We start from the raw sequence: 24,642 nt of genomic DNA on the forward strand, positions 1-24,642 counted from the left end.
ATGTGACTTGTGTCAAGCTGGAAATTCAAATTTAATCAGAAATGCACAAAAATGCACCATTTAAAATGTTTCAGTTGTTAAATAAAATTACCTTAACTGTGCTGGATAAATAAGAAAAAAGTTTATCACAGTTTATCAAAACATGCTTGCCATTTAAAACTAAATGATTTCTTAAACAATCAAACAAAGTAGTATCTGTAGTCAGTGAATTGAACTGACCACATCCTTCAAGATTTTAGAACCACTAAATCTCATCCTCATGCATTTAGTTTTTATTCAAAGACTGGAAGAGGAAAACAGGCCTTCCATTTTCCCAACTGGTTTCTTAACTTTTTAAGTGAACTAGTCATTGAACTTAACAGGTTGATTAAAGTGAAATAAGGAAAATGTACTCTTTGCCCCTGAAAATAAAAAAGCAACTGCTGTCAAAAGCTGGTTAGCTTCACAAACTCTGGTTGCAGGTGCTTATCCAGTGACTTACATCCTGCCAATGGTTTGGTTTTCTTTACAATTTGGCAGCCAACAGATATTGCTTATTTTTTTAATTTAATTTAAATTATTGTAATGTATTATAATATGTTTTTTAGGCCATAACACATGCATTAATTTCACACCAGTCTCTCACTTTGATCCAAACTACAGCCTGCAAATCCTTTTACATGTGTACCACTCAGGCCCTGATACTGTAATTCTAATCTAAGAGCATAAACGGCTGGTTTTTTTTTTTTCTCATATTAAAATATCAACTCAGGTCCCATTGTGTTAGGCACTGTTCAAATATGTAGTGAGAGACCATCTCTGCCGAAAAGGCTTACAATTATACAGACAACACAGAAAAGGAATGGGAAGGGAAAGATAAGCACAGAAACAAAGCGTCCTCTTGTTGGTTTCTCTTACTCTGAAATCAGTTTACATTCTGTTCATGGAATTTTACTTATTCTAATACTAGCCTGAGGGAGGCACAAAAGAGAATGTAAAGGAGAGGAAAAAAATGCATAGGACAGGGAGAATCCTAAAAAGAGTGATAGCAGGAAAGATTTACCAAAGTGGAGGAAGCAGGAAGTGCAAGGTTCCTAGCATGTTTTTGTTTTGTTTTTTTAGGGGTCAGGGGTGTAAACCGGGGAGGGATGTTACAAGACCTCCCAAAGAAAGGTGATGTGAGACTCACTTGGAGTTATCCGAGTGAAGGGAGCGAGATGTGCAAGATACCTCGGATAAACAACGGCCAGAAGAAAGGGGATGCGAGACTCACTGGGACCTGACACAGTCCTGACCCCTATTTCCAAGACGGTATATTTACCTAACGTCACATTTTAAAGAGCCCTCAGAAGACTGCCCCTATCCCGCAATCACCTTCCTCCCCCCTAATCCTTTAACTCTTGATTAGGACCTTTTTACTTCCGCGCACCGCCCCTCCCTGGTTTTGCCTCATATAACGACCAGGTTTCCATTAAAAAAACAAGGGGACCAAGAAGCCCGGGATCCTGCCCCCAGCAGTGATCGCATGGAACTGCTCCGGGGAAACCGCTGGACCGAGCCCCACCAAGCCAGCCATTAGGTGACTTTAGCCTGGGCCAGGCTCAGACCTGGTGCAGGCAGCGGGAGCGGCGGGTCTGTGCGCTGTACACGGCTGGCGGGGGAGCGACCGGAGGGGGCCCAGCACAGGCCAGGCGGCCCTAGCACAAGCGCCCCTGTCCGCCGCCCGCCGCCACGCCCCATCCCTGCCGGGCTGCACGGGCAGAGCGGGGCTCAGTCCCCAGCCGGGCTCTCCACGCAACCGTCGCGCCCGGCGGCTGCGGCCCGGACCCCTCGCCAACCCAGCGGGGCCGGGTTACCTTCTGGCTGAGCGGAGGGAGGAGCTCGTAGGAGCCGCCCCCTCGCCCGCGCAGGGCGGCCGGCATGATCCGAGCGCGTCCTGCAGCCCCGCGGGGCGCCTGCCGTCAGGGGCTCCGCAGCCGCTCGGGGTGGCTCTGGATGCGGGGCAGGGCGGTAGTAGCAGCCGCCAGGGCTTGGCTGAGTGACAGCCAAGGGGCACCCAGTGCCGAGGGCAGCTCCGGGAGCCTGGGAGGAGCTGGCCCGTAGGCACCACCCACCTCCGCGTCTTGGCCCCAGCCCAGGCGCAAGGCCGTCGCCGCACTCTGCCCGCAAGCGGCGGCAGGGTCGGGTCACGGGGGTGGGAAGCAACCCCCGCCTGTTCCTGCGTCCCCGGGGCTTAGAGGCAGAGGCCAGAGCCCCTTGGAGGGAATGGGAGCGCTGCGCGTTAGCAGCGGGTGCCCCTGCCCAGAGCCGCGTGCTGGCTGACTGCGCGGGGGCGAGCACAGGCAGGGGTTCGGGGCTAACATCCCCCCTGGAGGCTTTTCGAGGTAGCGGTCCCGGCTCCAAGAGCAGGGCTCTCCGGTTGCGTTAAAGAGAAGGGCTTTTTATTGGACGCTGTGGGACACAGGTTAGGCTGGGGTCGCAGCTGACCGCCAGGGCAGGGTTTCCTCCTGCTCATGTTCGCCTTTCAGGCTTTCCCAGGGCCTAATTCTGACCCCCTGCTTTTTTGTGTGGACTAGTATCTTATTCCCCAGTCTCACTGGGACTCCTTGCACACTAAGGGACTTACTACTCAAGGTTGGGAAGGGTGGCAGAAGTACGCCTGTAATACCTCTAATGGCTCCTTCAGCGTGTGCTTTGGAGGATCCTCCCCATTCTCCCTCTAAATTTTTTGGGGGCAGGGAGAGATTCACCAGGGACGCTCCTTGGTCCCCTTATCTTTGGGTAATCTAATCAGCAAACATAAATTCCACTACCAGCAGCGTGCTGAAAACTAACAGATCTACCTCTCTACTCCGGGCTGTCTTCTTCTATCCAAACTAAAATCTCAGCTTATCTCTCATATCTCCTTGGGGATGCTTAGTGTTCAGCTCAAGCTCAGCATAGCTGAAACAGAGTATTACTTTTTCTGTCAAGCCTTCCGCCATCTTCTTTCTCAATTACTGTAGCCAACACCACCATCCTGTCAGTTACTCAGACCTGTAACCTGGGTGCCATTTTCAACTCGGACCTCGCTCTAGATCCTCACACCCCTGCCACATGTAAAACATCTAAGATACTACCGTTCATCCACACAGCTAAATCACTTGTTCAAGCTTTCATCATCTCCCGTCTTGATCACTGGTGCATTTTCACTGGCCTTGACAAATACAACTTGCCCTACTCATGTCCATTCAGACTGCTGCTGCTGCAAAGATCATTTTCCTAGCCTGTCACTTTGATCATGTCACCCCTCTCTTTGAATCCCTCCACTGGCTCCCCCTTTTGTATCACATCAAACAAGCTGCTTGTCTTCACTTTCCCCACCCTATCATCTCTCATTCACTATCAAGATGACAATCACACCTCCAGTCAGCCCATGATGCCAGCCTATGCTGCTCACTTGTTAAATTTTCTAACATGTACCTTTGTGCTTTCTCTCATGCTGCCCCTTGTGCTTAGGAGAAGCTCCCCATAAACATTGGCAAACCAACCTCCTTGTCCCACTTCCGATTCCTCCTTAGAGCTCTCCTTTGCTACAAAAAACTCGACAATGTTGGAGTGCTGAGACCACTGCCGGTCATGCTGTGCAATATTTTCTCCTTGTACTCCCCGTCTGGACTCCCCCATGTGTATTCTCTTGTCTTATACTTAGATTGTAGGCTCTTTGGGTAAAGGACCATCTTTTGTTCTGTTTGTACAACACCTAGCACAATGGGATCCTAATCCATAACTGGAGCTATTAGGCTCGACACTAAAATAAATAATAATGTATTCCTCCATGCTGGAACCCTTTACTTAACTGCTGCCTGCTGTCACCTGTCACAGAGCATAGGCTGCTCTAAAATGACAGAAAGGGCTTTGATACAGAGACCTTGGGCCCAACTTTCTGATCTTATGAGCAGTATGTGGTTTAAAACCTGAGGGGCCGAAGGTGGGGACAAAGTTGGCCTTATGAGACTTGAGAATAGTTTTATCTCATAAAGCTCTTCAAAATGTTTGCATGCTATTGGCTCTCTGCAAACAAGTAACAATAACAGCATGCTAGCTTGCACACAAATGAACAAGCTGAGTAATAATGGTCACTAGCTGGTAGTATTGCAGTCTCGGGAGACTGAAGTTACCCAGGCCCAATGCATTAGCTGATTGCAATTCCATTTTTAGAACCACCTGAAAATAAAATAAAGCTGTCCACGATCTTGGTCTTCACAGATATGGATAACTGGAATCTGATCCAAGTCGTGCCCTCCTCCAGCTCCAAGCTCTGCCCTTAATCCCCTGCATGTTCCCCTACCTCATTGGATCTCCCTTTAGACCCATCCTTCCATGCCCCCCCCCACTCTCCTATCCCATTCCACTTTTAAAAGTTTGAAAATGTAAAGATTTATGGGCATGATTCTCAGTTACACTAAGGCCCTTTTATCCCATCCTGACAATGCAGAAAGGCCAAAGTGGGTGTAAGTTACATTTACACTCCCTTTAAGGTCCAGTAACATTCCCAGAGTTATGTAAACAGGTCTTAGTATAAATGAAAATCAGGCCCCTATACCTATAAATATGCATAGATGGTTCATGTTTCCTTAACTAGTGACTTCCTAGATTTTTAGTAATTGTGTTTGATGAGAAACATAATTGAGTAAACTTAAATGTAAACCAAGATAATTTTTGGAGTAGGAATTTTTCCAGTCTATGAATTATGACTCAAGACAGAACTGTTTAATCTTAAGTAATGTTCTCTCCACTTAACCAAGATAAGTGAAGTTATACTTTGCACACAGTGTTTTGTGCTGGACGCAGTGTTTTCCTTATGTGTATACTAAATAAGATATAATGGAAATTTTCTGCTTTACAATACATATAATGCACTGACTCAAACAGTTCTCAAACAGAATTCTTTCCCCTACTTCATTGATTCTAACAATCCTAAATGCAGATTGTGTAGCATACACAGCTCAAGGACACAGAATAGTTGTATTAATTTTCCATTGGGTCTATCTTGTCTGGAAGTAGCATATCTGGTAGTTCTGGTTAAACGGACATTGGCAGGTTACAGGTAGCATCCTTAAAAAACAAGTTTACTTACCGGTGATATATGATAAAATAGAAATATTTACAACTCTCAATTTTCTCTTCATCTATACTGTTTACTCTTTCCATCTCATTCAATTTGGGTACTAGAAATAATCAATTCTAATCAAGTTGAAAATGGTTTCTTTGCATTAATAAAATGTTACACTATTTGCTTCACAAACAATCCAAAGTGATATTTACATCTAAATGAACTGGGTCAATTAAAAAGAGAAGATTAAAAAAAACTAATAGTAATAGAAATATTAACAGTCTACATTGAGCCTAAACTTTTTGTAACAGAAAAATTTCAAAGCAAAGTCATCCTTTCCACTCAATAGGATTATAGTATTATTTCTGTTGCCCTTTTCTTGCACAAAACCACAGCACTGTACATTTCTGTTTGTTACTGTAATGAGTTATACTTTGTTGCAAATATAAGCAAGGCAGTGAAAAATAGGAAAATTATTTCTTCTTGCATTATTCTGATTTTTCACAGTTTTGTGACAGTGATGTTTTCCCTTTGGTAAATAGTGGAATAGTTGTCTTCTTTTCATACAATTGCTGTAGTAATTCACTTGTCTTGCTGTTGGGTTAGAAATTAGCATTCCAGTAAAAGATTAAAAGCTACTCACAGAGGCAATAACAACACGTAGGTGACCTTTTGACCCATTGACACAAAGCTTGCATTCCTGATTTTAAAGCAAGCAAATAATATACCGAAAGATAAATTTATGGAAGGGTGACATCCCTTTTGTGGGTGCAAATCACACCCACAAAATGTGCATATAATCTTAATTATTAGTACATATAAGTAACCATGGGCACAAATCACATAGCTACAAGTGAAATGACTCAGATTTCCGCCCCAAATTATTTCGCAAGTCTTAACAGTACCAATAACTATGGAAGGCCAGATCTTAGCCCAGCTGAAAATATACCCTTGGTCTAGGAAAATTAAATCAAAGCAGATTCTGACACCTGAAAAAATCTGTTACCGTTTTTGATACTTTAGCCCAGGGATTGGCAACCTTTGACAGGCGGCCCATCAGGGAAATCCGCTCGCGGGCCGGGACTGTTTGTTTGCCTGCAGTGTCTGCAGGTTTGGCCGACTGCAGCTCCCACTGGCCGCGGTTTGCCATTCCAGGCCAAAGGGGGCTGCAGGAAGCGGCGTGGCCCGAGGGATGTGCTGATCATTTATACTTGTCTGATCCCTGCCTTAGTCCAAAATAGAGCTAGGATATGAAATCCTGAATCTTTAATACTGCTCAGCTTGAACAATTCTTGTAAAGCTACCCTACAGATTTCTTACTCCAACTCACATCTGTAATACTCTTGCTGACTAAAGTTGAAAACTTCATGTATTAGTGGAATAATAGGTGTCATTGCTTCATGAAAAAATAAGGGAAACAAAAGTGCTTTTGTCCTTTATTAGGAAAAGTTCAACTTTTACAATACTTTTCCTATACCTTTTTTAGAAGGATTTCTTCCTCCAAATATGTTAACTGCAATGTCAGGATACTTTATACATACTACATTTCAAAAATAATAGTCATGAACCTTGTGAATCCATTTTTGTAAAGTGCAAAAATGAGAGACGCTCACTCTCAAATAAAAAGAACAAATAAAAGTGCAATTAAAAAAAACCTGAACTCAGTCACACAGTATTAGTGCCTTTTTTTCTTGACTTTACACTTCCGGTATTTTTGGCCATGTTCTCTTTGTTTTTTTCTGTCATTTTCCATGCTACTGTCACTATCACTAGTTTGCTGCTCTCTTTTTCTTTTACAAGCATTTTCATTAGCCAGGTATGATTCACAGTCGCTCAGCTGTGGAGGAACCCACTCAAAAGAGCTTTGCCCAGCTTTAAAATCCTCAACAGGATTCATATAGGGTGGCATGGGCAAAACTGAAGATGGTGGTGGAGTCATCTGATAGTAAGGAAGCTGCTGTTCCATTGGACTGTAAACAGCATACTGCTGTGTTAAAAAATGGTTCATCTGAAAAAACAAAAACTCAGTTATTAGTAGGGCTGTCAAAGGACTAAAAAATCACAATTAATTGAGAGATTAAAAAAACAGTTACAATTAATCAGTTTTAATTGCACTGTTAAACAAGAGAATACCAATTTAAATTTATTATAAATATTTGTTGTTTTTCCATTTTCAAATATATTGATTTCAATTACTACACAGAATACAAAGTGCACAGTGTTCACATTATAGTATTAGTTTTGATTACATATATTTTCACTGTAAAAAAGGTTAAAAAAAGTCCGTGCTTCAACTTGTAGATTGCATTAAGGGGCATACTAATGTTTAGCATATCTGGCATGTAAATACCTTGCAACACTGGCTACAACAATGCCATGTAAATGCCTGGTCTCACTTTTAGGTGACATTGTAAATAAGAAGCAGGCAGGATTATCTCCCATAAATGTAAACAAACTTGTTTGTCTTAGCGATTGGCTGAACAAGAAGTAGGGCTGAGTGGACTTGTAGGCTCTACAGTTTTACCTTATTTTGGTTTTGCATGCATTTATGTAAAAATTCTACATTTGTAAGTTGCACTTTCATGATAAAGAGATTAAACTATAGTACTCGTATGAGATGAACTGAAAAATACTATTTTTCTTTTTTACAGTGCAAATTTTGTAATAAAAAATAATATATAGTGAGGACCATACCCTTTCAATTCTGTGTTGTAAATGAAATCAGTATATTTGAAAATGTAGAAAAATATCCAAAACCATTTATAATAAATTTAAATTGGTATTCTACTGTTTAACAGTATGATTAAAACTGTGATTAATCGTGACTACTTTTTATCTAGTTAATTTGTTTTGTGTTAATTGCTTGAGTTAACTGCAATAAATTGATAGCCTTGCATATTAGACTAAGTTCTAACAAGACAAATCTTAATTTTGCATGCATCACTGCATCTATAATGAAAATGTTAGCACCATTTTACAACTATAAGTTATTACCTTATATCATGCTTTTCCATCTTCACAGAGCTACAAAAATATTAAGTAGTTCTATACCTTTGTAGGATACTTTAATATCTCCATTTTACAGACAGGAAAATTAAAGAAAATGTTAGACCCAATGCGTCAGATTCTCTGTTCTAGATAAGCAGGAACAGGGATGGCAATACAAATTATAAGTGTGTGTGTGCGTGCGTGCACATGCTGGGGGAAAGGGCTTGGGGCAGAAAACTGGTTTTATGTCATCTTTGTGCCTTCCCAAATTCTAACTTTGGCCTTTGACTAAGTTAGGGCATCTCCAGTTTATGCCTGGGGCAGTTGTGACAGCTGGACTGCAGTGATGTTTCATCCACACTCTCCTAGCTATACTTTCAGCACACCTAGTGCTTCTCCAGATGAGACAGGAGAAGTATTCCCTAGTTTAGCAGATCCACTGTCTTTAATATTGGCAGCCTAATTGAACCACAGGGCAACACAGAATCCAGCCCACAATGTTTGCTGCCTAAAGTTGGGCACTAAAATCCATATCCAGGCAGCAAAATAAGCAACCTTATTTTTCAGAAGAATGGGGCTCCCTCAATTTGAGAGAGCCAATGTCAGAGCAGGATTAAAATTTTGGACTGGTAGCCAGGCACTCAAATTCTGATCAGGCTTCCATTTTAATGTGTTACACAAGCACCATGTCAGAAAACAAAATATCCAATTTTTATACTCCCTGGTATGCTAAGAATTTGTAACTACCATCCAGACATACCTCTGTTATTTGGACATGGTGACTAGAAATTCAGAAACTATACTCTTTAATACATGAATTCTGTTGTCTTTCATTTCACACAAGTCATTTTGCTTTAATGGAAGGATCAACTATTAACCATATTTGTAACATTTAAGAAAACTTACCATCTTTTGAAAGACTGAATATTCCTGAGATAAACTATTGTTCATTGGAAAAGGAGTAATGGGAAATGGAGGACTGCCATAAGGCTCTTGATTCCTGTGAAAACAATCATAAATACGTGAAGACGACTCTTATCAAAGATTCCTTTTTAAAAAAAAAATCAGTTATCTGAATTTTGGGGATATCACATGCAGCCGACTAGATGGATGATATGTTAAAACAGGAGTTTATTCAGCTTTTAACAGCTGAAGCTCCATGACAAAATTGTGTCAACTAAAGGAACTAGAAGAGAGGATTCAGCAAAGGACTGTTCCTGAAGGCCTGTTCTCAAAGTCAACTGAAGTCCATGGAAAGACTTACATAGACTCTAAAGGACATTGGATCAAGCCCTGAGAGCTTAATTTCCCTTAACAGTTCTGCCAGAGTTTTAAACAAAAGTGTTGAATATCTAGGCTGCATTTTCAGAGGTAAGCTCCACTATGATGATTTATGTTTTTATATTCTTATGTCATTTGTACATGTACACTTTTATACTTTCTTGTGAAAGAAACAAGGCATGTAAAATTCATTCTGTCTGGTTATTTTGGATTGACATAGTATCCATTCTAAACACCCAAATGTTTAAAGTAATAGGATCCAGGCCCAAACACAGTGATCTAAAAACCAAGCTTGCTGACCTGCGACTAGGCAGAAGTAACATGGTCCCCAACAGCTTGACTAGCTAGCAGGAATGGAGTCAAAATACACTACAACTGTTTATATATGTGGTATATACATACTGATCTCAGATTCTAGTATGGATTACAACTTTTAAAATACCAGATGTTTCATACCAAAAGGCCCCCACCCCTAATATAATACAGTAGAACCTCAGAGTTAACAAACACCTTGGAATGGAGGCTCTTTGTAACTTTGAAATGTTTGTAACTCAGAACAAAAGATTATGGTTCAAAAGTTTACAACTGAACATTGACTTAATACAGCTTTACTATGCAGAATAAAAATGGTTCTTTTTTTTTTAGTAGTTTACATTTAACACAGTACTGTACTGTATTTGTTGTTGTTTCTGATGCTGCCTGATTGTGTACTTCCAGTTCCAAATGAGATGTGTGGTTGACTGGTCAGTTCGTAACTCTGGTATACATAACTCTGAGATTATACTGTAGAACCATTCAGGGTCTGGCACAGAATCAGAGAGACTGAGAATTCCATGCACCATCAATCCCAGGCACAGCAACATATACTGTATGTGTGGGGCCAAAAATAATATATTATGACCATCATTTTACAGGGTGAAATTTATTCTATTAGGTATTTGTTTCCTTGAAATACTTATAAAATGATCCTGGGTATTAAAGTGTCTCTTGCTTTACTTCTATAAAGGCCTACTGCTGTTTCCACATACTACAATGTACGTAGGACTGGGCCCTCAGTACTTTAAAAATACATGTGGGGGTTTTTTTTGGTGAAAGCTAATTCAACTCCTTCTTCTCACCCACTGATTGTATTATCCCACTAGGCAGATTTCAATTAAGTGTTAAATAAAATTTTAATTAAAATAATGCAAAATCTTGAACACTTTGCAATGATATTTTTACAGATCTTCTCCATTACCTATATGTTGGTGAATATATGTCAACCCAGTTCTCAGAACCTTGACTAGGGCTGTTTAACTCTGGTGAGTGGGAACTCCCTGTAAACAAAATAAAAATGGTAACATTTATTCTGTTTCATATGAAGACTATTACCTTAACTGGTTAAAAATAAATAAACTGTCCTAAATCAGTTGTGGGAGACACAAAGTTGGGTATATTTTTTTTATACCAAGCACTTGTAGATGTAAGACACCATTCTACAGCAGGTTAAAGTTCCAGAGCCTGATTGTGACCGCATGAAAACATTAGCGGAATATTCATGTGACCCCACTTATTACAGTGGAGTTACTTCTGATTTAACAGTGGTTTAACTGAAAGCAGAACCTGGCCCACTTTGTTGTAGAAGGTATTTTCTTAACTCATGGGTAAGTTTTTCAAAAGTGGCTAAGAGACTCAGGAGCTTAAGTCCCTTTTCAAAAGAGATGTAGGCACTTAGAAGCCTAAATCTCATTGAAAGTCAATGGGACTTAAGCTCCTAAAGCATTCAGGCACTTTTTGAAAATGTTAACTTATGCCAACAGAACTCTTTTGATCTAGGACTCCTATTTTGAATGTAAATTTTTTTTTATCCCATTAGTTTCAATAGACTAGAAATCCTATAGCTTTTATTTAGTACACAACATAAATTATTACCATAGTATATTTACATAATCCCAAAATGTTTAAATAATATTAAGGATTTGACTTAAAGGGACACACTTTCAACAAGTAAGATTCACTTTTTCTTCTCCACTTTTTGTAAATACTCTTAGTACAAGAGCTTGAAAATTAGATTTCTCTTTCTTTTTGCCAAATGTTTATTTTCTCTTTCCTGTGCTCTTTGTGGGGCTAAACAAATATTTTGTTTAATTTACAGTCAACTTCACCACAGCTTTCAGAATAGTTTTACTCTAGTACTAAAGAGCCTGGACATTCTGCTCTTAAAGTGGACTGTGTTGGTTGTTTCTTTTTGGTGACTCACTCAGAAGATGACTCAGTGACAGATTTTGAGTTTTCTAGAAAGAAATATAACATATGCAGAACATTCTCTGTAACAAATTTTAATAAATTGATTATTTTTTGAAATAAACTGCTGGAAAGTGTTCTTTTCATCTTAAAGTACAATCTGAAATGTCATTCTTAACTCATCGTTGGGGTAGTTCTCGGACTGAGACTGAGGGGATATGGAAATCAAATCCTGATCTCACAGAAGTCAATGGCAAACTTCATTGGGACCAATCCAAGTACCCATGCACCGATGAAAAAAATATGGGAAAAGGGTAGGAAGGAGAAATCACATCTAGTACAGTACTTCAGCACACTTTTCTTGTTGGTTAGGCTGGCAGGCCATTATTGAGATATAAAGAAAATTAATAACACATTATAATTATATATCACGTATATAGTTATATTTCACTGTGATATTAAAAGGAAATTATCATTTTCTATTTTGAAAGCAGTTACCTATGTATCTTACTGCATTCTCCCTCCAAATTATTAAATTTGTCAATTTGAATGTCAAGTTTATTTTCTACCATTTATGATAGACTGACTTTCCATTCACAATGAATTGTATCTGACAGAATTAAGTAATAAATGATTTTACTGTGTAAAATACTTTTATATTCTGTATGATTAAATGACCAGCAAAGACTGTATCTACATTAGCAAACTTCATAGCTGTAACACACCAATGGTGCAGCTTCACTAATGGTAAGGAACAGTATATGCTGTAGTGTCAACAGGATGCCCGGGCTAATACGTCAATATTTGTTTTGTAAATGTTTAAACTGAAATTCTTTTCAGACATGTTAGTGGAATCTACTAGTCACAAGTTTTACAAAAGTTTGAGTTTTATTTTCTTAAACACAGAATTAAAATTTGAACCCAATTTGATAGTACCCTTTTAATCACATTATTTTCCATCTCAAAAAAAAAAAAAAGTAAAAACAAGCACATCCCTTTTTTGCCTCAGAAAAAAACTTGGCATGCAAACATGATTAAATACTTTACTGTAAACATTCTCAGCCAAGTTCTGCTTTCAGTTACACTGGTGCAAATTCAGGGTGATTCTACTGTCTCCAGATTTACATTGGTGTGATCAGAATTTTTTGCCATCTTGTTGTCCTCTCTGATACCTTACAAGTTATGTTCTGAATCCCCGGCCTTCCTTCCTTACTAAACTTAAAAACACAAATATTTTATCTCAAAAACTCTATATGAATACGGACAATTTCTTCCTAAGAGAACAGATTGTGCTTTGTTCACTTGTAACCCACTTCTCAAAAAGACTACAGCAAATCAAGAATTTGCATGTCGCACAGCTACTAAATCCATTCTGCAATGACAGAGCAGAGCTAGAATTTCACATTAAAGGAAAACTAAAGTTAATTCAATAGTTTGGGAATTACTAAACCTACCAAATCGATACTGTACTTTAATTGGTCTTCCATATAAACGGATTCCATTCAGCAGAGCTATAGCATAAGGCACTGATTCTGTGTGTTTAAAGCAGACAAATCCAAAAGACTTGGGTTTTCCTTCTTTGTCTTTACATATTGTCACATTGGTTAATGGTCCAGCCTGCAAGAAACTTACATTATTTTCTCATAAATCCTTAGTAGAGATTAGCTTTTAATTCTGTTTTGAATTTTTATTTCATTCATGAATATTTATTAATGGTCAGACCTAAACAAAATGCAAGCATGTGCTATTTAAGATTCCCTACATCATTCCAACTATGCACATCATTTTTTACTGACTGCATCCATACAGCTCCAGACCTGGGGCTCTTGCAAGTAAAGGTCAGCTGTGCACCTGTTTGAAAGTAACAAAACATCTAATTGATGTGTGCTTATCACTGGTCCTGATCACCCCACTCACACTTTCTCTATCTTTTTAAATTATAAATTATTTGTGGCAGAAACACCAGCTTGCACAATCCAAATAGAAACATTTGGGTGCTGCTAGTGCAATTCAAATAGTGAGTAATACCAGCTACATATAACTAGGTACCCATCCATGTTGGAGCTTGCATAAGTTCAGGTAACAAGTAGCATTATTATTCAATAATTATTGAATTATTATTATTCAATCAGCTACTTTAAAAAAAAAGACTGTGGTAGGAATAGCAAACTTGGGTATGTGGCTCCACTGTTATCTGTAATTAAAACAATACCAAAAAAAATCAGTTTTCACTGGAACATTGCCTACCTGTCATCACAAATATGTAACAAAGAAAAACCAGGGACACTGACAAACATTAGGGATACACTGTAGCTTATTAAGCATGAGGCCCACATGTCTCCATAGAGAAGGGATCCACCTCTGTGCCATTTGTTTCAGTAGCGGGTAAGCATTTTTTTTTTAGAAGAACCAAGTTCAAAGTGATCATGCTTCAAGAAATGCTGATTATTGCACTTCAAATAAGTAGTAGTTTTCATAATACAGCATCCAAGACAATTGGCCTTCAGTACAAAAGAGAAGAATGAACTAGTATTTTAGTCACTGAATCAGCATTTCCTCCTCAGATATGCGTCACTTCTAAAATGTGATTTGGCAGAATGAGAGGAAATGGCAAGAGGAGCCCTCCTACCACAAACCAGGAATGCTTAAGAGTGGTCACACTACAGTTGGCTCATTTGTAGCAGGGACACATACGTAATTCCACTGCTCTCTTGGATTGGTAAAATTTCTGTTCAGTTCACTAGGTGGGGTCATGAAGCAACTAACTGGATGTCCAAATTATTGTTGTACAGCCACTAGACTTTTGGTCTTAAATGAGTGGCTTGCTTGTTGGAAGTACTGATGATGAAATGAAGTTTCAGATAAGAGCCAAAAAACCCATCAAAATCATGTACTACTTTAGGCCAGGTAGCATGCTGTGTGCCTGGCTTTTCAGCAATTGTTAACCTGCTGTTCCTGCACAAACTGCCAGAGGCTTATATTGCCACGTATATGCACAGGTTAAATGGAGAACACTAGAGCACAAAGGAAAATAAAATCAATCTTCGGTTTTCTGTATTTCTACTTAATGTACTACTCAGCATTTTAGATGATCATTAGCAAAACGCAAAATCAGAATTTGTCTGTCTAGGGAACCGATCCTTTTGATTCATGGTGCTGAGCTGACAGTCATGTTATCCACTCCATATTATCACACTGAAGACATTAAGGATCCTCATTAAGGACATTAGGGATTCTGGATTAATGTACTCTGATAGCAAGGCATTGTTGCCAGGTATCTATGAATTGGGACTAGATTAAATAAGATGACTGCACACACTTCTTTCTGAAAATAAAGTAAAAAAAAAATGATTTTTTTTTCAGAAGAAAATGGAGAATACAAAAGATGAAGGTAAATATGAAGGAACAAAAATAATGTACCATTTTTTTTTCTAATTCTATCGCTGCAGAATGATGATCAAGATAGGCAGAAGGTTCAGTTCACGCTATCCTGTGCAGGGAGTCTTCAGAAAGGTGATCTTGCATGATCAAACATCTTGAAGTATTTGGTTTTTAAAGGAAACCACATTTCAAAGTAATGGCAAATCATCCACCAACTTTTTCAACTCTGCTTTATTTTTTCCAGAGTTGTTTGAATCTCGAAGCAATTTTTTTTTCCTAATCTGCAAGTTTCCTACAGGTATCCAGTCTGCTGCTCAGGATTTGTCTAATGCAGATGATCTGGTTCTTCAAGAACTAGTAGTAACAAACCATGTGCTCTGATGTTCAGTCTTTTATACGTAGATCTTCCTGTTTATAAATAAAAAATAATTTTGTGCTGAGCAAAGTTACATAAACGAATAGTTATAAAAACGAAAAGAGAATCAATTTTATAGTTGTTCTTTCTATTTAATGTGGTAAGAGAAAACACTATGATACGGGAAAAAAGGTTTAGGAACTAAAGCCTTCGGAGTGTTTTTGGACTATGAGGTGCTACCATACTGAATTCTACAGTCTCCATGAGAGAGGGGAGGACAGCACTTCTGTGGAGCACATCCGGCCACAATAAAAATAAGAGTAAAGGAGCATGTATGGGGGAAGAAAGGAGAATAAGGAAGAAGGAAAGACCTGCTTGGACTCCTGAGGAGGTGTATGACGGAAGCTACAGCTAATAGGTATACACTGTTAGCCAGGATCAGCTGATCAGGGTAGCTCATATACAAGATTCATTTCAGGGTGAAGGACTGCATGTTGGGAGTTTCATCCTATTTTTATTTCACTGGGACAGCATGATGGACTGTCTCACCAGGGAGCATGAGTAGTATAACATGGTTTAAATGTAGGGAGCAAGAACCAGAATGGCTGCTAAGGGGAGATGAGATGGATGCTTTTTTTCACCCCCATCTCTGGAAAAAGCTAATTCAAGGATTATGAAGTGGCAGAGGCAATAACAAAGGGTCGAACCTCCTAAAGTAAAAAAAAGTCTAGGCCTTGATGCTTTCTTCTATAATTGGCCTTTGTTTATTGTCAGTGAGGGGAACCCTGATGACAGTGAATTTCTGATGTGAACACTACACACATGTGCACACACTCACACACACAGATAGCAGAAACTGATCCCTACCTCAACATTTAAAAGGTAACCGGCAGGAATTTGCATACATAAGCACCAAAAACATTTGAGAGAGAAAATTTAGACATCATGCTTCTCACTGGGAATGGATCACATGCCTCTCCTCCCTGTACTAGTTCCTACAAATCGGGGTAGCCTAAGTGTGTCCAAGGACCCAGAAGCAACCAAAGGACTACTGTTACCAACTCTTACAAATTCAATGTGTCTTGCAATAGTAGGTCTTCTTAATGCCCCAGTTTCTGAAGGCAGGTGATTACACGAGAATCTTAGCTTTCTCTTAACCTTTTGTGTTTTTGTACCTTTCTAACCTTTTCTGGTACAGAGAAATGCTGGAAAACATGACCCAAATGAATCAAAACCCAGAAAGCAAATAAAAAAACAAAAAGTTTATTAAAGTCACGTGATTTGGGGGCCAGATTTACAATTTTTGAACGTTGGAGGCTGAGAATACCAGACTAGACAACGGGACAGCTTGGCCACCCTCCTCATAGACACAGGGTGGAGAGCTAAGGGAGCCAGCACCCTCAACCCCAGCCTGGGGGACAGAACAGGACACGGACCCTGTACAGGGGGGAGTGACTTCTTCAGCCTGCTCCGCTGGACGCGGGTGGGAGCCCGGCAACGCCAGGCAACACGAGGGGCAGCTCCGGTACTGACTGCAGCCCCCCACAGACACCCCAACCTGCCCCAGCCAGGGGCCCTTCCATTCCACCAAGCCCACCTCCCACCTCCCCAGGATAAGCCCCGCCCCCGGGCCCGGCCCCCACATTCCACCCGCCTCGCTCCCACCAAGCCCCGCCCCCACCTTCCACAGGCCCCACCCCCGGGCCATCCCCCACCTTCCACAGGCCCCGCCCCTGGGGCCATGATCTCACAGTCTGCCTCCCTGGATCCGCCCAGGCCCCGCATTCCACAGGCCTTGCTCCTACCAAGTCCCACCGCCCATTCCACCTCTTTGACCCCACCCCCTTCCCAGGCCCCGCCCCCACCTGCCCACTCATTCCACTCGCCCGCCCCCTTGCCAGGCCACGCCCCCGGCCGGCACCTGCAGGAAGAGCTCGTAGAGAATCTCCTCCCGCACGCGGCTCTCCAGGTTCCCTACGAACAGGGTCCGGTCCGGCTCCCCCGCCCGCCCCGGCGCGGACATGGCGGCCCAGCAGGGCGTCAGTCAGTCAACGCCAACACTCCATCAGCGCGAGCACGGGGCGGGGGGAAGACGGAGTGAACACGCACGACCGTCCGTAAAGCACCGGCCACCCGCCTCAGTAGCACGACAGGCAGGCGGGAGTGCTTTACCGCAGTTGCTAGGAGACGAGTGCCGCGCCTGGCGGCCGCCGGAACCTTGCGTTTTCGGGCTCGGCGTCCTAGCAACCCTCGCGCGGGCAGGGGCGGAGCTTCGCAGTTTCCAACCCCGCCTCCTGAGGTGGCAGGGAACCAACTGGAGACACAGTCGCAGCCTCTCCCCCATCTCGCCTCAAGGGCAACCGCCCCGCCCGCTCAGCGCCTGCGCAAAGGCCCCCGACCCCCGGGGCCTGGCGCTGCCCTCCCCGCTGCCGTGCGCAGTCCCCAAGCAGCGCTGCAGCCTGGGCCCAGCGAGGCCAAGAGGCCGCTAGGATTGGGCTGGAGAGCAGATCGTGTTGTGTGTCCTCTTCCAGGAAGTTGATTCATAACATTCATAAACCAGTCGGAGAACACGTCAATCTCTCTGGTCACGCGATCACAGACATGAAGGTCGCTCTCTTACAACAGCAAAACTTCAAATCCAGACTCCAGGGAGAAACTGCTGAATTGGGTACTATTAACTCAGGCTTAAAGAGAGACTGGGAGTGGCTAAGTCATTATGCAAGGTAGCCTATTTCCCCTTGTATTTTCCTACCCCAGACGTTCTTGTTAAAACCTGGATTTTTGCTGGAAATGGCCCACCTGGATTATCATACACATTGTAGGGAGAGTGGTCACTTTGGATAAGCTATTACCAGCAGGAGAGTGGGGTGGGAGGAGGTATTGTTTCATGGTCTCTGTGTATATAATGTCTTCTGCAGTTTCCACAGTACGCATCCGATGAAGTGAGCTGTAGCTCACGAAAGCTTGTGCTCAAATAAATTGGTTAGTCTCTAAGGTGCCACAAGTACTCCTTTACTCTTCCAGGAAGGCAGCCAGCCCAAACTGGCAATTGTCTGTGGGCCACAGGCAGCCTGAGACCACCTCCCCCCTTCTTCCTGCTGCAGAAGGGGTCCCCATGGGGAAATCGCAGGCTCAGCTCCATGAAAGGAAGCAAGTGGTGCCCAGAGACTTGTTACTTTTGAATATGCTTGTCACCAAGTTGCATTAGTTGTCGTTTACTTGGTGGCCTTGGTACTGCAGCCCCGTGCTCCCAGTGGGACCTCTCGGGGTGTAAGCACCCCCTGAAAATGAAAAACAGCCTGTGCTTGACTTGCCATCATGTGGCTCAACTAGATATTATAAAAAGAACAGGAATACTTGTGGCACCTTAGAGACTAACAAATTTATTTGAGCATGAGCTTTCGTGAGCGACAGCTCACTTCATCGGATGCATTCAGTGGAAAATACAGTGGGGAGATTTATATACACAGAGAACATGAAACAATGGGTGTTACCATACACACTGTAACTAGAGTGATCACTTAAGGTGAGCTATTACCAGCAGGAGAGCGGGGAGGTTAGGGGGGTAACCTTTTGTCGTGATAATCAAGGTGGGCCATTTCCAGTAGTTGACAAGAACATCTGAGGAACAGTGGGGGGGTGGGACATGGAGAAATAGTTTTACTTTGTGTAATGACCCATCCACTCCCAGTCTTTATTCAAGCCAAAGTTAATTGTATCCAGTTTGCAAATTAATTCCAATTCAGCAGTCTCTCGTTGGAGTCTGTTTTTGAAGTTTTTTTGTTGAAGTGCCACTTTTAGGTCTGTAATCAAGTGACCAAAGAGATTGAAGTGTTCTCCGACTGGTTCTCAGACATCAAGAATTATAACATTCAAAAACCAGGCGGGGCCCAATGAGGTCTCCAAGGGGAGCTCAGAAACGACCCAGTCACGCCAGCAAAAGAACTGATGCCAGGGTAGGAAGTGGCCCAGGGAGCAGGTGCCCACCCTCCTAGGCTGCATACTTTGACATATTGTTTCACTGGGCCCTGGGCTGGAACCCGCTGGAGTAGGGAGGGCCTGGGTTTTCCTACCCTGTCTACTGACTCACCATCGGGCAATACAGCTGCAAGCAGTACTGACTCTCGCTGTTGGGCAACACAGTCCAGAGTATCTCCACCACATGATACTGCTGGCCTCGGACTCAAAACACCCCCTAACACAGTAGAGGAACACAAAGCCAGCCCAGATACTCTTGGTCTCTCGCTAGTCCATGAGGAATGGGCCCCATATCTTGTTCTGGAAAGAACATCACAAAATCACATCTATCCAATGGAACAATTGTGAAGGAATCTTTGCAAGGAAAACATCACTCAGATTTACTCTGCCTTTTTCTACTCCTGTGGGTTTTGCAACTGGGAAGGGTAATGAGGTCATAATTGACTAAGTCTCACAACACCTCTGTGAGGGTGTAAGTATTATTCTGTTTTACACATGGGGAAGCTGGCACACATTGAAGTTAAGTGATATGAGTGACTCTCAATTAGGGTGACCAGATGCCCCGATTTTATGGGGACCATCCCAACAGTTGGGGCTTTGTTTTATATAGGCTCCTATTACCCCGCACCCCATCCCAATTTTTCACACTTGCTGTCTGGTCACCCTACTCTCAATAACACAGCAAACCAGCGATGGAATCAGAAATACAAGTCAAGAGTTCTGACTACCAGTTCTGTCCTCTATAAAATATTCCCCACTCCCTCTGTGAGTTAAGATTAGAGGGAGAATCCTTGGGAAAATCACAAAGTCAAATCAATCCCTAAGAATGCAATGGCTTTCTTTCTAGTCCTTACAGAGGAACAATTTTATAGCCAAAATGTGGTTTTGCTGCAAGTTGCTTTTGCCCATCTCAGCATCTTCTATTTCCACACTCTGCAGACCACCAGATGTATAACAGACGATCAAAAACAACCACATAGCCTGTCTTCCTTGGCATTTCATCTGAGCAGAGAGGGCAAGCAAAGTAATGTACAATTACTTCCACTCCTCCCTAAATTCCACATATCTGGCATAGCCACCAGTAACGTACCACATCAACTACTCACAAGGTATAGACCCATGATAGTCCAGTAGTTCCCAAGGAGAGAGAAGGAAAGGCAACTGATGATTAGAAAAAAACACAAAAATAACTCTGAAGGAATGGAATATGCATCACCAATTTAAGTGAGTAAATAGGAGGAGTCATGCATTGCAAAAGCTTAAACATTGGTTTTTGCCCTTTGCAAATTAACTTCCTTCTCTTCACCACACCTGTTTTATCAGTGACGTTTAATTGTCAGATCATAGTGAAAGCTAGTACACTATAAGGAAATACTAAAATCTTCTCCATTCAGTTGTGGATGTTACGTGTTGCTTTTCACCTTTTCCATATGTTGAAGCTGTTTCTATTCATCCTTTTGACGTGCTGGGTGAGATCAGGTAAGAGAGCCACTAAAAGTTCCTCTTGACTTTTTCCAGGCAAAGCAGACTAACTTTTCTAACTGCAAAATGACATGTAGATTAAACCTTCTGAATCACGATTAATGTAACAAACAATTAGTCAGGTGAACTTGACTGATTTGAAAGTAGCACAAAGGTTTTCAGTGTAAGGTAAATAAAGAAAAAACATGATACTTTATCTCCTGCATTTTTGTACACAAACAGAAGTATGTGCACTTTGTATTGTGGAAGTGTATGAGAACTGTAAAATAGTTTTTGCAAAATAGTTTTAAGCATAATCTGAAATTATTCAGCATTAATTTACTAGGTATAAAGAATTTCAAAGTATATTTTACAAATGTATGAATTAGTTATTTTTATGTACACTGTCATTTGTTTATTAAAGCCCTTCCAATCAAAATGTGTGTTTTTGTTGGTTCTCTCTGTCCTAGCCTCAAAAGCCACTAAGTGAAGACAAATATAAAAGAAATTTTACAAATTTAAATGGAAAAGGGTGAAATGATATATATTTATTGGAATAACTACAACTGCCCAGCTGATATTTATAATTTTTGCATCTGACAAAAGAGCATATTTGAATATTCTCATGAGGGTGTATAAAAAGCAATGTTAGTTATACAAACATTTTAGTTATACAACTGTTAGTTATACGTTGCATTGCCCTCATTAGCACTACAAAAGTAATTTTCCCTCTCTTGATATTCACTCCTTCTTGTCAACTGTTGAGAATAGGCCACTTCCACCTGAATTGAATTGGCCTCCTTAGCACTGACCCCCCACTTGGTAATGCAACTCCCATCTTTTCATGTGCTGAATATATATACCGCTTACTGTATTTTTCACTCCATGCATCTGATGAAATGGGTTTTACCCCACGAAAGCTTATGCCCAAATAAAATTGTTAATCTCTAAGGTGCCACAAGGACTCCCCATTGTTTTTGGTGATACAGACTAACATGGCTACCACTCTGAAACCTGAAACCAATAAATGTTGCCTCAAAAATGTGTGAAATCAAATTTGCAAAGCTTCCAGTTTGCTTAATAATTTACTGCTGAACGGTCTCAAATTATTTCTAAACATTTCAAATCCATTTGAGTTTTCATCTATTCCACAATATAAAGTATGCAGAAGTGTAGAAAGCAGATGCATTGTCCTTTTTCCTGTATTTACTTTTCAGTGAACAACTTTTGTACTCATTTCATACTTGAAAGTAAACATCTGAGATACGTTTAACTCATATGTAGCATACTTTTCAGCTAATAGGTTTCACTCATCTTTGATATCTCCACAGTATGCATCCGATGAAGTGAGCTGTAGCTCACGAAAGCTTATGCTCAAATAAATTGGTTATTCTTTAAGGTGCCACAAGTACTCCTTTTCTTTTTGCGAATACAGACTAACACGGCTGTTACTCTGAATCCAACAGGATAGGCTTTTGTGTTTCCATTGATCTGAATCTGATCTCACTTACATTGGTTTCATGCCCATGTAATTCCATTGACTTGAATGGACTTATTCCTGATTTACACTGATGTAAGTGAGAGAATTGAGCTTCATGTGTAGAAATCAAAATAGTCCCATTAATATCAAGGAACATTTCAATATTTAACATATCTCATTGTAATTCACTATACAGGTTTGAGAAATACACGGTAATAATAATAATCTTATCTAATTGTAAGATAGTGATATCCATTTTGGATTTTCTAGAGGAAGAACAGCTGTTTCATAGTACACTGAGGAAAAATGTTGTACAGTTTAGCTGTGAATCTGAATATTTAAAATGCAATTAGATGTCTAAATAATTTTTTTTTTTTTTACTGAAACTGTCTCCAACGTGTAGTTGTGGGTGTGTGAGTGGCATGTGTGAGAGAGAATTTCTGTTTTAGTTTTCTCACCTTACCTAACATTGACATGATTTGAAAACCAGAAATTAAATTTGACAGATGATAACTTTTCAGGATCTTGCCAATGTAAGACATTGAAATAGGACCTTTTGATGTTGTTAGTATAAAGATCAAATTAATTGCATCTGAATCTGAACTGTTCTTGAATTTCAGAGTTCCTCACTTTACTAAGATTCACTGTATACAAGTCTATTAAAGATTATAGCCAGACGTGTCTTCTTTTATTAGTTATCTGATTTAGTGAGTCATATTAGTCCACAAAGATGTAACCTGTTAAATAATAACTGCAAATTATTTAAAACTAAAATAAAACATTTAACACTTTTATTCAGAAAAAAATTGGTATTGAATTTTAAAAGTCAGAAATTCCAAATATGTAATAATTATGGTTACAATAATTTCTAATGAGGTGACTGCATGAATGAGCAAGAGAAATATTGTGCCTTTCCAGATGATAGAGCAGGAAGACTCAGGACTTTTTGTATCCTGCTCTGTCACCTTATTTTGGTTTTCACTAACCCTGCATATATCCACTATTCTTTGCAACGTCGAGTCTATTTCTTGCAGTAACCTTGCTTTGGCCTGGTTATCAATGATTCCACAAATAATTTGACCTCTAATTATTCCATCTGTTAATTGTTGAAATTCACACGATTTATCTTGGTTATGTAGATTTGGAACATAGTGTTCAGTGATCTCACCTGTCAGTTGGTTTCTTGATTAAAACAATATAAAGGACCTTTTCAAGTGACATTCTTATGTGGATCACAGTATTCTTGATTTTAAAAAAACCAAACCTTTGTCAGCTAGTTTGTAATCCTCTTCATGCTTCCACCGCAATGCACTATGGATATCCAGGGCCTCTGGACCTGCCATGTGTAGCTGTGTGGGTGATTTAACCAGGTCCACTTTCTCTGTAATGCCACTTGGTTCCAGAGAAATGTGAAAGTGCTGCAACCACTTCCTCCAATCTCTGCCAGATTCCCTTTTATTTTTTTGCCTATTTATAGAATCCTCAGTAAACTGAAAACTTAGTTTAAATAAGCTTACAAGAAAAACTACCATTTAGGAACAGAGTAGTTACTATTCCTCTTCCTACTTCAACTTTCCAAAAGAAATTGACAGTTTGTATTTTTATACTTTGTTTTATATAAAGAGGCATATGACAGGAAAAACCGAGGAAGGTTTGTAAAAATATTGGGGGCCTAACCTTCAGTTGGGTAAATCAGCTTTGAAGTCCATGTAGCTGTGTTGATTTACGATAGTTGGGGATCTGGCCCCAGGTTTGTGTCACAGAGTTGGAATAAGCATAGGCTTTAGATGAGTTCAGTGAACCCAGCAAAGCTGAGGACAAAGTGAAGGTGCTAAACCAACTAGTTTGTGTTTGTTGGGGAGGAAATAAGTTATTCAAAATGCTAGAATAAATGGAAGTACTTCACCCTTTGTGGACAATTAGAGAAAGAAAGAGTGTAGACGAATGGCCTTTTACAGAGTCTAACTGATCAAACAATTGTCTAACATTTTTATATTTTTCAGATACAGAACAAAAATGTGAAGAGTTCACAGATCTTAGCATACACAATGCTTTAGCTGGGACAGATCTAAAAGTGAAACTGCTCTTGTATACAAGGACAAACCAAAACTGTTCCGAGAGTCTCAGTGAATATAATACAACAGCATCTACATATCTGGATGTGACCAAGAAAACTGTCTTTGTAGTCCATGGCTTCAGACTAACAGGCTCTACACCAATATGGCTGAATGACATAAAAGAACTTCTGCTGTCTTTAGAGGACGTTAACCTCATTATAGTAGATTGGAACAGGGGTGCTACAACTATAATTTATCCTAATGCTGTCCACAACAGCAGAGGAGTTGCAGAAATCTTGAAGAAATACATTGACCAGATGTTGGTAAGGTAGACATTTACCCTGGAGGTGAATTATTTAAAATA

General features: G+C 40.6%; 3 protein-coding genes across 7 annotated transcripts in view; 1 reads left to right on the forward strand and 2 right to left on the reverse strand.

Moving 5' to 3' along the window:
• The window catches only part of LOC140894923 (multidrug resistance-associated protein 1), a 71,862-nt gene extending 69,804 nt beyond the window's left edge, over positions 1-2,058 (reverse strand). The window contains exon 1 of one of the 3 annotated variants that reach the window (XM_073303853.2): positions 1,836-2,058. In XM_073303853.2, coding sequence (XP_073159954.1) covers positions 1,836-1,901 — 66 coding nt within the window. In that variant the 5' untranslated portion in view covers positions 1,902-2,058. Of the gene's footprint in view, positions 1-1,390; positions 1,755-1,835 lie in introns of those variants that run through there. The other 2 variants (XM_073303835.2, XM_073303844.2) reach the window with 2 other exon arrangements.
• Positions 2,059-6,498: 4,440 nt separating this feature from the next.
• Positions 6,499-17,493, reverse strand: RBM11 (RNA binding motif protein 11). Of its 3 annotated transcripts, none has more exons than XM_073303821.1 (6): positions 17,475-17,493; positions 14,987-15,355; positions 13,021-13,183; positions 10,581-10,659; positions 8,969-9,062; positions 6,499-7,082 (listed from the first exon to the last, which is right to left on the reverse strand). In XM_073303821.1, exons 2-6 carry the CDS (start codon positions 14,987-14,989, stop codon positions 6,750-6,752), a joined length of 672 nt encoding a protein of 223 aa, XP_073159922.1. In that variant the 5' UTR covers positions 14,990-15,355; positions 17,475-17,493; the 3' UTR covers positions 6,499-6,749. The 3 variants fall into 3 exon arrangements, with proteins under 3 accessions (XP_073159922.1, XP_073159913.1, XP_073159903.1); XM_073303812.1 differs by lacking the exon at positions 17,475-17,493 and adding an exon at positions 17,224-17,312; XM_073303802.1 differs by lacking the exons at positions 14,987-15,355; positions 17,475-17,493 and adding an exon at positions 17,224-17,455.
• Positions 17,494-20,680: 3,187 nt separating this feature from the next.
• The window catches only part of LIPI (lipase I), a 38,897-nt gene continuing 34,935 nt past the window's right edge, over positions 20,681-24,642 (forward strand). Inside the window, exons 1-2 of the mRNA XM_073328644.1 lie at positions 20,681-20,759; positions 24,225-24,601. Of these exons, the coding sequence (XP_073184745.1) occupies positions 20,681-20,759; positions 24,225-24,601 (456 nt within the window). The remainder of the gene's footprint in view (positions 20,760-24,224; positions 24,602-24,642) is intronic.

The sequence above is a fragment of the Lepidochelys kempii genome, chromosome 1 (assembly GCF_965140285.1).
Source record: "Lepidochelys kempii isolate rLepKem1 chromosome 1, rLepKem1.hap1, whole genome shotgun sequence".
Classification (NCBI taxonomy): domain Eukaryota; kingdom Metazoa; phylum Chordata; order Testudines; family Cheloniidae; genus Lepidochelys; species Lepidochelys kempii.

What these genes read in the sequence shown, in the direction of transcription:
- RBM11 (XM_073303802.1), bottom strand. Translation starts at nt 17,325, where the DNA reads ATGTCCGCGCCGGGGCGGGCGGGGGAGCCGGACCGGACCCTGTTCGTA. An exon ending in TAAAGTACAGTATCGATTTG is followed by an intron (nt 10,660 to 13,020) that starts GTAGGTTTAGTA and finishes TTTTGTTTACAG; the next exon opens with GGAGTTCCCACTCACCAGAG. An exon ending in ATATATTCACCAACATATAG is followed by an intron (nt 9,063 to 10,580) that starts GTAATGGAGAAG and finishes TTGTTTTCACAG; the next exon opens with GAATCAAGAGCCTTATGGCA.